The sequence below is a fragment of the Peromyscus maniculatus genome, chromosome 13, assembly GCF_049852395.1.
Source record: "Peromyscus maniculatus bairdii isolate BWxNUB_F1_BW_parent chromosome 13, HU_Pman_BW_mat_3.1, whole genome shotgun sequence".
Taxonomy (NCBI): Eukaryota; Metazoa; Chordata; class Mammalia; order Rodentia; family Cricetidae; genus Peromyscus; species Peromyscus maniculatus.
Window position 1 is genome coordinate 35,260,387 of NC_134864.1, and position 13,025 is coordinate 35,273,411.

General features: G+C 46.9%; 1 protein-coding gene across 3 annotated transcripts in view; it reads left to right on the plus strand.

Annotated features, from left to right (window-relative positions):
* The first annotated feature begins 10,907 nt into the window (after positions 1 to 10,907).
* The window catches only part of Ap1s3 (adaptor related protein complex 1 subunit sigma 3), a 118,555-nt gene continuing 116,437 nt past the window's right edge, over positions 10,908 to 13,025 (plus strand). For 2 of the 3 annotated variants that reach the window (XR_001580256.3, XM_076549979.1), the window contains exon 1: positions 10,971 to 11,131. Coding sequence is in view for 2 of the 3 variants with exons in the window: in XM_076549979.1 (XP_076406094.1) it covers positions 11,129 to 11,131 (3 nt within the window). In the remaining variant the exon portion in view is untranslated. Of the gene's footprint in view, positions 11,132 to 13,025 lie in introns of all 3 variants that reach the window. The other variant, XM_006972117.4, reaches the window with a different exon arrangement.

The following is a 13,025-nucleotide window of genomic DNA, read 5'->3' on the forward strand; positions in this document are numbered from 1 at the left end:
ATGTACAGATGAGGAAGCTCAGGCAGAGCCAGCACAGCGAGACAAAACTGAAACCCATGCTTTGCAGTCGTCTGAGGCCACTGCCACCTCACTGGGAGCCTTGGGACTGACTGTACCTGTGTTCCACTGGGCCAGTTGACTGGGCATTGAAAGGTCTGTGCTATGATTGGCACATTGGTTGTCCATCAAAAACGAATGTATTAAAGGCATAGGACACAGGGTGGGTCTATTTGGAGAAGATACAATGTTTAGGAGATGGGGACCAGTCAAGCCCCGTAATTCACTGGAGGAATGCCCTTAAAAAGGATTGTGCTCATTCATATTTTGCTCATTTTCTGTGCCACATATGTGCACTGTGATGTACCCCCTTGTCAGAGGCCCAAAGCGATGGGGCCGCTGGATCATAGACTAGAACCTCCAAGGCAGTAAATGAAAATAAACCACATCTCTATGTAAATTATTTGTCTCCATATTCTTACACTGTGTAACCTAGGCTCTTATAAATTTGCCATTCTCCTGCCTCAGCATTGAATTACAGATGTGAGCTATCAGAAGACTTTTGTTGTTGCTCATTTGTTTGAGATAGGATCTGACACGCTAGCTGAGGCTGTCCTTGAACGGACTACATGGCATACACAGTCTGGCTTTGCGTCTGTGACCGTCCTGCTTCAGCTTCCTGAGTGCCAGGACTATTGATATGCATTTCACCGTTCTGAGTCTCAGTTCCCCCAAATATGAGAGGAATAGTGATGTACACAGGACATCTGGGACAATCTCAGCCTGGTAATGAATAGTGTGAGAAGTGGGGAGGTGAAGGATGTGGTTAAGGAAGGACGCTTCTTTATTAGGCTCACACTAATGGCAGTCTACTATCAGTAGTAATAGTTGTAATTACTGAGTACAGACTACTTAATACTGCAGGCATCTTGAGATATGTGGGAGTTATTATCTCTCTTTTACATATGAGGAGACTCTCCTGGCTGGTCAGAGAGACTGAATGGTCACTGCAGCCCTCTGGCTACCTCTCCTCCCGTGAGGTTAACTCAGAGCCAGGACATGTCTGTGGTGGTCCATGATCTTGGACAGGGATTTGTTCTCAACCTTACCCCTGACCCAAGTCACTTGAGGCTAAGTGACTGTGTTCTGCCCTTCTTCCAACTCTGCTTTAGATTTCGAACTGCTGTCCTGAGGTTCAGTCCATTGTCCAGCTCATGAATTTACCCAGTGACTCTGTACTTCATGCTCAGCCTTCATAGGGTCAAAAGATTGCAAGGGGATTTGATCTGTCTTAAAGTTTCCACAACAAAGGTGTTACAGGGACAGTTCTGCTTGCTGTTGAATTTAAGTGTGACCAACCAGTTAGGGTGGCACATGCCTGTAATCCCAACTACTCGAACTGAAGCTGATGCAGAGGGATTGTGAATTTAAAGCCAGCATGAGCTACAAGACCTTGTGTTAAAACAAACAACATTCCATAGCAGGACGACAATGTAAGACACCAATGTGGCAACAGGTTGAAGTCAAACTTAAGGACTTTACTTATATATGAGGCGGCCTCCCCTACACACTCCTAGTTAAGGCCCCAACGTCTTCTATGTCTTAGGAGACTCATCCAGATCACCTATAGTTTTTATCTGTAGTCTTTACAACTGTGCGGTAGCCGAGACTTTCTAGAGGGTCCACTTGTTTGAATATCCAGAATTTCCAAGTAGGATGGTTGTGGGGAAAGAGGGGGTGGCACCAGAAGTCAGGGCAGAGTGGGATCCTGAAGGTAGGGGACAGGAAGGCAAGTCCACCAGCACGGACTGCAAAGCCAATCAAAGCTGATTCTCTCACACATATACGCTCCTGTGCTTTCGGAGGCTCCACTTCTCAGCACTCATGACCCTGGCACGGTGCACTTTTCTCTGTGGCTTTAGCTGCCAACTAATTCCTAAGGTGCGCATGCACACCACTTAGCGTGTTCCTTTCTGTGTGGCGGTGATAACCATCAGCATGCATTTTTGAGGTACTTGGTAGTTAATAAGACTAAACAGATGAGGAAGTCAGTGGCTGCTCCTCAGGAGGCCCACTTATCTTCAGTTTGGTTAGCCTTTAACCAGCCTCCCGCAATGGCCTCTGTTCGGAATGCAAAGACCTGTTTATTTCCCAACAAGTCCTGTTTGATGACTCCAGGTGAGTCTATTTGCAGATTCCAAAGACTGTTTGTTGGTAAGACTTCATTAGGCTTCGGGAATAGCCAGAAGACAAGAGATACCTATCTGCCTTTGGCCGGGTGCTCTTTTTCTTTTCTAAAGACAATCAAACATTTATAGTGCGATAAAATACCACCAGTATATGGGGATCAGCTAGATTAAGATACCGGTGGCTAAACTCTTATGCAAAGATAAAGGTAATCATAGGCTTGTTATGCTCTTCCTTAATAATGTCACATTCTTACTGGTCTACAATGTCTATACTAAAAAAAAAAATCAGGGAAATCAGGCCTCTCTCAGCAGTGTGCATGAAGGTATGCTTTAAGAGAGCTGATGTTGTTTACTGACAATGGACAAAGTTAACTTATGAATGATCCAGACTTGACTCTTCCCTGAAAGGGATCCACCATGGAGAATATGCTGGGTGTTGATCTACCTGTGACATCTGTCTTACTGACTCTGCCACCTTCCTTGAGGATGTATCTAGTACCCCCTATAGCTCAAGCTCTAGGACTTGCACCCCTGTTCCTGTAAACCCAGATTGCAGGGAAAGCATGTTGTAAATGTACTCATGCACTCATGTAGAAGTGAAAACAACTCAAGAGTGTGTATACTACCTTCACTGTTGATTAATTTCTAGGGGCAATACAAGCATAATGCAAACTCTGTAGAATGTTGTAAACCTGTGTGTGTGTGTGCATGCAAGCATGTATGTGTGTTGCATAAACATAAACATACATGTTTATACGCATTATGTTACATAAATATGATGAATCTCTGTTCCCAATTGATTACTAGGTGCTTCTCAAATCTTAAAGGTACAGATTTTTCTTAAATGTTCACCAGATATACTCACAGTAGTTTGAATAGTTCCTCCTACCATTATGTCCCTAAGCCCCATGGCCAAGTATCTTCTCAAATTAACCTTCAAGCACAGCTTTGACCCAGTCACACTAAATCCTAGCCTACTCCCTCACTCTTTCTATCGTTATCTTGACTTAACATCCTTTGGTACATCCTGCTTGTCTAATTACTTGACCGGCCTCCTTGTCCTTTTAAAGACCCAAACTTACACTATCAGCTTTGGAACACACACTATCCTGTTGTGGCTCGAGGCTCTGAATCAACCCAAGCAGACTCAAGAAGTTACCCGGAAAGGCAAGATTTAATGCAGGGCAGGGCAAAAGAATGGGGGGAGGGGGTGTGGGCTGCTCAGGGCCCCAGAACAGACTTGGAAGGAAGTATTTCAGCACAAAAAATCATAAACACTGGTTGCCAAGTTACAGTTACAATTTTCACCAACCAGAATCCAAAGATCAGGGGCTTTCCTTAAGGGTTCCATTATTGTCAATCCACATACAATGCAAGCTTGTCAGTCCAACCAATCAGATTCCTTTGTTCTCTCTGTCTTTAGGAACAGTCATGGTGTTTCTAGAGAACTGAAGACGCATAACGACTATTTCTATGGTTTAAGGAAGAGGTGGGTCAGCTATTGGAAGGTTTCCAGCTCCTCTAGGGCTTGAGAACCTGAACTTCGTTTCACCCTACAGGTAAAATGGAGTCTGAAGTCAAAATGGCAGTACTTAGGACAAGGTGCTTTTGGCCTGTTCCCAACATCCCACTTTCCTGCACATGTCATGAAGGGGGAGGAAGGAGTAGACCAAAGACCCAGGTGGAGTGTGATATGGCTTAGGTGTCTGCACAGAAAGAGGGGCTTTAGCAAAGGCGGAAGGACCAAAGCAAGGAAGCAGGAGTCGGTGCCTGCTGGAGAATGGTGCTTCCTGGTGCTTCCTACCAGGGAGCAGTTTAGACAGAATGCAATGAAGAATGGGAGCTGCCTGTCATGGAGGGATGGGCACAGATGGGAGAGGGCTGAGCAGAATGCAAGGAAGTAAAGGTAAAGTGTTATAGAGGGGAACAGAAAATGAGGGTGTCTGTTAGAAGTTAAGATGGCGGAGGTTGAGGACGTCTTGTTTTCGGAAGATAAGAGGACTGCTGTGTGTTTGAACAATCCCCAAACAGGGGAAATGGTGATGTAAGTGGAAATTGCCTGGTTAGATCTTTGTCTATGTGAGGGAGAGAGCCCCCCCCCCCCGCTGTGCTCAGTGGGGGGGCTCATGCAGATGGTTGTTTATTATTGTGATAAGGACCGCCTGTGGATGATGGGGACTGGCAGGGCTGGGCTGGGGCGCTTGGTGTGTTAGGGACGAGGAAGGGCTCTTTTGATTGCTTCTGTTTGCTCAAAAGATGTGGAAAAGGAGGAAAGATGAAGAGATGCTGAAGCAGTCCTTCAGAGGAGGGAGAATCAGAACGGGGAGGAGTGAGGTTGCCAGGGAGCCTCAGGCCTCGGAGTTTCATGGTCAGGAACTTAAAGTGAGTCCCAACAACATGGGGGACAATTTCCTTAGTTTTGAAGACGCGGACTCCAAGAAACACATAGCTTTTTCAGTTACAGTACTTGCATATAACCTTTATAAAACTGGGAATAACCTCTGTGCTGAGTAATGAAAGAGATATGAAAAGTCCAATAGTGGACTATTTATCCTTTGAATATTATTTTTCAAACTAGAAATTGACCACAGGAAATTCTCACAGTGTAACAGTAAATGGAAAAAAAAAAAAAACAAAAACCCACTACAATCCATCTTTCCAAGCCACCACAGCACTCTGCAGTGGAAAGCATTAAGAACTCCCAGCCAGGGTCCTGCATCTTTTCTCACCCACCATTCCTTCTGATCCCTTATGCTGTGCTACGTCAAGCACAATGATCACTAAATAATAATTGAGTGGTACTTCTGAAACTCACTCTTGCAGGCTTTCCGTTATGTGAGCTTTGCATGGCCTCCTTTTGCTTTGTTTCCTACTCTGGGTCACAGTTGACACATCTCTACCTCCAGGGAATCTCTTCTGACCAGCTCTTGTCCAGAATCAAATTGGTAACAAGCAATATTCCAAACCGGTTCAAGTAACCAACAAGTTCGGTGGGTTGAGCCAGGCCTCAGGAAATGTCACCAGGGCTTGATCATGCCTCTACCAGTTAACTCAATATTCTCTTTTATAAAATATATTTTACAGCTGGGTAGTGGTGGCACAAGCCTTAAATCCCAGCACTCGGGAGGCAGAAGCAGGTGGATCTTTGTGAGTTTGAGGCCAGCCTGGTCTACAGAGCGAGATCCAAGAAAGGTGCAAAGCTACACAGAGAAACCTGTCTCAAAAACCAAATATATATATATGTTTACTTATTCTTTGTCAATGACATACATGTATAATGTATCTGTGTCATCCACACCCAATATTTCCCCTACTCTCCCCAGACATCCACTAACACATCTCCACATTGTCATGTACTCTTTTTTCATATTGAATCTGAGCCAGTATTTCTATTTCTGTTGAATTCTTCTTTCATACCTTGCATGATCTTTCTTATTTCATCCAGCTGTTTGTATCCTCCACCAGGAGCTAATTTTCTTCTTTGAACATACTTATACTCATTTTTTTTACATTCTTTATCAGAGACTTCATCTAACTCACTCTCCAGATGCTATTTGTAGGATTAGTAATTTTGGGGGGAGTCTTTTTATTTTTTTGTTTTTTTGTGTGTGTTTCTTATGCTATTGCATTGGTGTTTAGACACCTGTTGATATTTCTATGTCATTCTACCTGGTCTAATATTCTTGATGGTAGCTCCTTAGAGAAGTGAATCCTTCCCCTGTTAACAGCTATAGCAACAGGAATAAACGGATATTTTTCTCCCAGAGAAGCCCCCCAAATATCCCAGAGTTTAGTTTTATTAGTTTGTGTTCCTTGGGTGTGGACATGCGCCTCTTTGAGGATTAATAATTATTACTGTAAGAAATCAAATTTCTGATTGACATAGATTGGGTCACTTGTTACCTATAAAGTTCATGTGTGTGTTGAGTCTCCCAACTCAAACTAGGAATTACAGGAGAATGAGGGGGTGTTGAGAAAGATAAGGAGCAAGTATCTGGAAGGAAATTTTTTAATTATGTATCTGCATAGCACCTGCTCCTAGCCTTTCAGAGTGTTTGAGATAGCTATACATTCACATAAGCCGCTATTTGCCGAATACGTCTACTGCATCATGCTGCACACTCATCTACACATTTTATTATTTATTTTATTTATTTATGTTAGTGGTGGGGCATGCACTTGTCATGGAAAGATTGTAATGGTCAGAAGACAACTTTCAGATTTGTTCTCTCCATCACTTGTGTTGTAGGAATCAAACGTAGGTCATCAGGAAGCTTCCCTACCCACTGAGCCATCCCGCTGCCTCTGAACACTTACTTTGGGAGAGAGCATGTCTCCTTTTTCCACTTTTTGTATCCAGCACCCAGCACAGTTCTTAGTGTGGCGTGGATGTCCAATAAATGTTTATTCAATAACTGTGATACCAAAAAATAAAGCGGTGGCATGCAGGGCAGTACATAACGCATGTTTCAGTTCACTTGTGTTACAACAAATGGTCCAAGACTACATAATGAATAAAAAAGTGGGAATCTATTGCTCACAGTTCCAGAAGTACAGGGTCAAGATGTCAGTCGTTTTGGTGTCCGGTGAGGGTTTGGTCTCTTTTCTAAGGTGAAGCCTTGAATGGTTCTTATCATGGAGAGGACTGATGTGTCCTTATATGACAAATGGGACAGAAGGTCAAAAGGGGCCTAATCTAATTCGTACCAGGTCTTTTATAAGGGCTGAGCCCTTATGATTCAATTATATTCCCCAAAGATTCTACTTCTTGGTTTTATTTGTTTTGTTGATACAGGATCTTACTCTGTAGCCCTAGCTAGCCTGATATTCAATATGTAGCCCAGGCTGGGCTTCAAGTCATGGCTACCCCACTGCTTCAGTCTCTTAAGTGCTAGAATTGCAAGTGTGTAACACAATACCTCTCTAAAGACCCCGGGTCTTACTATTGCCACCAGGGGAGTTAAGTTGCAACATAAATTTGGGAGGGGACATATTTAAATCATAGTGTTGGGTCCAAAGGGAACCCCAAAATGCCAGTCTTGGCTTAGCTCAAACTGGGCTGTAAGAGGGAGAAAAGCTCACAGACAACATTCCTTAGGAACTTATGAAATGGGTTTTTGTCTTCCAGAAAAGGGCAGCTCCTTTTACTGTGCCTGGGGTAACACGTCAAAGCCCCTGCTAGCCTCCAGCCAGTTTCAGGCCCTATGCATTTCAAAGTCCACACTAGCCTCCTGGCCTTTCTCACCTCCTCCTCTACCCTGGACTCCCAGTCTTTTCTAGTTCACAGGCAACCCTTTCCCCATCTATTCGAGCTCCCTATAACTTCCATTTTAGCTCCCTATAACTTCCATTTTTCCACCGCCACCCCCCCCCTTCTCTAATCCTGGCCATGTCTAGTCTGCTTCTTTTTCTCTCTGCTTTAGATGTGTCCAAATGCCTCTGACTGACCTTTCTCTCTCTCTTACCTACAACAAAAACCTTCTCCCTAACCATGGACTGGCCAGGTCAGTGATTTCTTTACTGCACCCTTACTTCCACATAAGAACAGGACTTGCATTTTTATTTTTAAAAAAATGAAACCCCGTTCACTTCGGTCTCCTACTAGCTGAGCCCGCTTTGACCTTGCCCTCTACAGCCTCGGGCGTTCACCGGTGGAGTACAGTGGGCACATTTCTCATTTTGATGGCCGCTGAGATAACCTACACGAAATGTTCAGCCCACTGCAGGCCTTCCTCTGAGGGTGACTGGGTAAGCTGTGAGAAGGTGGAGGGAAGCCCTTTAGATAGCAGAAGCCCAAGACAGTGTCCACTGCCTGTCTCAGTGGGCAAAGAATGCTGCTCGCTTTTAAGTTAATTTCTAATTCCACCCTTTCCACCGTGGGCCACACACTCAGGGAACTTACCCCTGTTTGAGTATTTGATTTAAGTCTTAACTCACTGAGATCACTCTAGCTTTAAAGCTCTTTAGGAATCCCACCTCTTTCCCATTATAGAGAAAACGTTCTAAAACAAAAGGCGCTGGATGCTTTGCAATTGGCTCGGCAAGGCTAGTGGTACAGATCGGGGGCCTGCACTGGAGTGAGCCACGATGGAAGCGGGCATGAAGGTTATGTACTACAGCTAGGTGAAGCCAAAGCCAACAGAGGGGGCAATGCCAGAGATTTGTAAAGTGTTATGCCCAGATCGTGGGGACCCCCAAAAGACCACCCCGGAGACCGAATTCCATATGTAAAAGCAAAGAGCCTTTATTTTCAAGCCCGGAACTTGGGCTCTTTGTCAGACGCAGCAGTGAGAGCACAGAGCACAGAGCCCAGGCAGGGTGGTGTTTTTTTTATCATAGCAGAGGTTGCGGTGAGGGGATTTCTAGGGTCCAGGACCCTGATTGGCTGACATTTGTCTAGGGTTATAGGGAATGTTTGGAATGTCAGGTATTTCCCCTTAGATGCAGGCCCCCCTGGGTGGAGTCAGCTTATGGCTTTTTCCTGGGTCCAGGTGTTGCCTGCCAGAAGCGGTGTCTGGTCAGGCCTCTAAGCCTGTCATGGTAGCTGTGTGGTCAAGCTGTCCGCCCCCCCCCCTCCCCAAAGCAAGCTATCTGAAGTTCTTTTTTTTTTTCGGCAGGCAAAACTACCCCATAGCCTGATCTTTAATTGTTGTCAAATAATCCTCTTCCATGTCCCCGCAGATGTCACAACATCAACTTTAAAAGGTCAGAGTACACAAGTACCTGGGGCCCCAGAGGCAGAGGCCTTTGTGGGAACTTGAGCTGGAGGCTGCTGCCTCATGAGTGCCTTTAGCTTGGTTCCCATGTTCCTCCCCGCCCCTCGGATCTCCCTGGCCCAGCGCTCCAGCCACAGAGGCTGGCTTTGGGGTCTGTCCTGGGCAAATCTTTTTCCTCAGTGCGCTGGCTTCTCTGTCTAGACCTTCACCTCTGGGGGGGGGGCAGTCTACCTGATTTCCTGGTAATTTACATCTGTGCCTAGCTAGCCAAGCAGCTGGGGGCTTCTGGGCACTCTCTGGGCTTTGTTGCCACTTACATGTCACCTATTGTCTGTCCCGCAGGAGACTGAGCACCAGCAGAGAGACACAGTGTGTACCCTCAGCCATCACCAGAACTTCCCCATCGGGCCTGGCATGGGGGAAATACAATAAACGTGTGGCAGGAATTCAGGAGCCCAGCAGGAGTTAGTTCTCTTTGCTTTCCTCTCTCTGGAAGGGGTCCCTCTCCTGCAGAAGGTTCAAAACAGCATCCTGGGAAGGAGTTCCCTTGACTCGTGGGTCTAAGAGCCATCCAGACAAAGACCAACCTTTCCAGGGTCGTTGCCTCTCTTTGAGTATAGGGCAAAGCCTGTCTATTCTCTCCAAATTAATCTGTGCTAAAAACTCTGCTCAGAACTCTGAGACTTGGAGATTCTTAATGGCAGCGATTAAAAACTCTCCTAATTGGTTATCCAATCCCAAGTGTTCGGCTCTGAAACAATATACATAAGAGTAACACTCTTCCAGGCCAGCCTGGTCTACAGAGCGAGATCCAGGACAGGTGCCAAAACTACATAGAGAAACCCTATCTCGAAAAACCAAAAAAAAAAAAAAAAAAAAAAAAAGGAACATTAAACAGACAGAGCATGTTGCATTTAGTTATTTAGGCATACATAAACAGTAACAACTAAAGGAAAAGAGGCGATTATTTCCAAAGAAAGCAAAGAGGAGGGGCACACACGGGGGAAGTTAAAGGGAGGAAAGGATATAATTATGGTGCGGAGAATCCCACAGAGCTACATCTGGTTTGACTCCATAGTGCTAATCCATCTTTTGTTTCCCGGTTATCGCTGTTTCTCTTGTTACCCTCTAGGTGAATCTTGCTGAGAGTTTCTAAGGGCACAAAGCCTATGCAGTCTTGGTTGAGGAACAATCTGGAAAACTGTGATATTCCTTAACTGAGAACCTGCATTTGGCATTGTCCCCTTGGGGAAGCTTAGATGAGAGGTGTGGGAGACGAAGATTAACTTGCTAAAAGGTGTAAATTGGAGAACAATGGAAGGACCCTATAGCTGGGAAAGGCTAATTAAAGATTCATCCTTGAGGTGCCTCTGTACTTCTTTCCATGGACGCATGTGAACTTACACCCACACCCAATACACAACAAATTATATTTTAATTTAAACAACACAAATAATCCAGGAGGAAAAAAAAACTGGAGGGAAAAAAAAACACGAGTTTTAAGACCATAATGTCTTAGAAAACTTTAAGTAGAGAGGGCTATGTATGTTCTTGGATTGCAACTTTGGTAAAAGCAAAAAATGCCTGTTTGTGTTTGTGTGAGTGTGAAAAATTTCCATCTATTTCTAGCTCTGAACTGCTCCCTCTCTGAGGTGTAGGGTCAGGCAAGCTTTCCACACTTTTCTCAGGTGTACCACCTCTGGCGGTCCGACGAACGTTTGTCCAGTGCAGGAAGTTCACATCTCGGTTGCAGGACAAGGAAAGCAGAAGCCCGGGAAGAAGCCAAGGCTGCAGGTGCGGCCGGTGCTGAAGGTGCGCGCGCAGGTGCAAGGACCGCCCTGGGCGGGGCTAGCGGTGATGAGGGGCGGGGCGAGCTGCGGGGTTCCTGCCAGTGCGGGGAAAACAAAGAGGGAGGGAAAGGTGAGTGTGAGGGACTGAGAAAGGGAAGAAGGAGGAGCTGGAACGGGAGGCCTGTGCAGAGGCAGAGGAGGAGTGATGCAGGCGGAGGAAGCCGGAGGAAGGTGTGCGGGAGGGGCGGAGGGGAGGAGCGGCCGGGCGCGGGGAGGAGTCTGCAAACTTTCAGTTCAAGGGCATTGTGGGAAGTAGCCATGGTCTGAGGCTGGTGCCTCACCTGTCAGCCTGCCCGGCTGCTGCTGCTACGCTCTCCTCTGGCTGCCGCATCCCTGGCGATCGCCGCTGTCGCGACCCTGGGCGGCTGCGGCCACCATGGTGAGTATGGCTGAGCATCTTGGTGGAGCTGGCCGGGGCGGTGCGCGCTCCGGGTGACACCTGAGGCTCCAGGGCCGGACATGCGGCAGGGAGGGGTGCGCGCCGAGCCTGGCCCCGGGTACCTCCGAGTCACACGCGCTGGCGGTCCGGCTACTCCGGACAGTGCAGGTCTCCCCCGCCTGCGAGTCCCACGGACACCAGGCACCGCGGCTTCATTCATTTCAATCTCCTTCGCTGATCGCTGGGTGCAAGCCAGGCACTGACTGGGGATGTCGCAGGGGACTAGGTGCTTACACTCTTGAGAGGATGCGGAGGGAAGGAGACTGTGATGGAATGGTGAAATAAAGATAACTTTCTAAGGTGAGGAGAAGCCTCAAGCAACCTGGCTGAAAGAAAACTTTTGAATCGGTGGTCCTTTTTGAGGAGGTGACATTTGAGCTATCTGAGGTCCTAGAAGGGTGCTGCAGTTGGAGGGATTAGCAAAGGTGAAGAAGAGAAATGAAACCCTGTTTTTGGCTGGAGAGGTGGGCGGGGTCCCATGTAGTATGGTCTATTTCATACGCTAGAGTTTTGGTTTTTGTTTCGCTCGAGTTTTGACAAGAAAGCCGACTTTATCCATTCAACGCTTTATGAACCTTTCGGCTGATGGCGTAGAGCGGACTGGTGTGTGTGTGTGTGTGTGTGTGTGTGTGTGTGTGTGTGTGTGTGTGTGTGTGTGTGTGTGTGTGTGTGTGTGTGTGTGTGTGAAGATGAAAGCCGGGAGACCTGCTACACTCAGAAGTGGATGTTCAGTTCTGTCTGGGTGGAAGCAATACCTGAGATTCCTTTCGCGCTGGCTTGTTTTCTGCTGGGACAGTTACTGGAAGAGCAGCTTGTACCACTTCCTCAACTGCGCACACTTCCCAAATTCTCAGAGAAGTGACCTCCTGCAGACGCGCCCTGGACTCACTGCAGAGAGCAGCACTGGGTGAATTTATAAAGGAGACCGAGGAGGACAGCAGTCCAGTGCTTAAACACCCGGACAGGGAGCCCAGGGGATGTCAGTGTGGTTCTCTGCCTGCCCGTTTTATTTGTTGAGGGTTCCTGGTAAAGACAGTATAGTGCAAAAAGGCAGCTCTAAATAATGGAGCAGTTCTCTTGGCTTGCTCAAGTTTCCCAAGGAACAAGGTGACAGAGTGCCCGGGCAGCCAGCTCATCTGCTTAATGGAGGTGGAATGCCCCCCCCCCCCCCCCGAGTTTCTATGGAGCCTAAAGCTGCTGACTTCTGTAGGCAGGAGCAGGGTCTGAGGGAAGGACCCCGTGTTCCAGGCAGCACCTGGTGGGAGTTTGTTTTTCTTGTCCACTGTCGAATGACCTTCAGAAGTCTGGGACGGATCCTCCAGCTTCTCTCCAGTCCCCATCTCCGTGCCCCTCCAAGCTCCCCAACATCCCCCACCCCTTGCACGCTTGCTAGTGGCAAATACTGTCGCCAGCTCTTTTGGTAAGCCAGCTCCTCCCCTCCATGACTCAGGTCACCCTTGCAACTTCCAAACCAGGTGGTCACACGGTGTCCTTTACCTGCCACTGTATGACCTCTCTGTGTCTGAGTTTCCTCATTTGTTTGGTGGGATAGTAACTGCTCCTAAGTGATGCGGCAGGCGTTCCTTTGTGGCCTGGATACCCAGAGGGGTTCCCAAGGCTTTCTTAGAGGTCTGCAAGATCGAACCCATTTTCGTAAGGATGCGAAGATGTTGTTGTACCCTTTTAATTCGCATTATTTCAAGACTGTGGTGAAACTGAGTCCAAGTGATCTGTTCAAGACTGTGGTGAAACTGAGTCCAAGTGATCTGAAATATTAATAACACAACAAATCAATTGCAGTAGTTGACAGGGGAGTCCAGCTGTCTTTTATTGG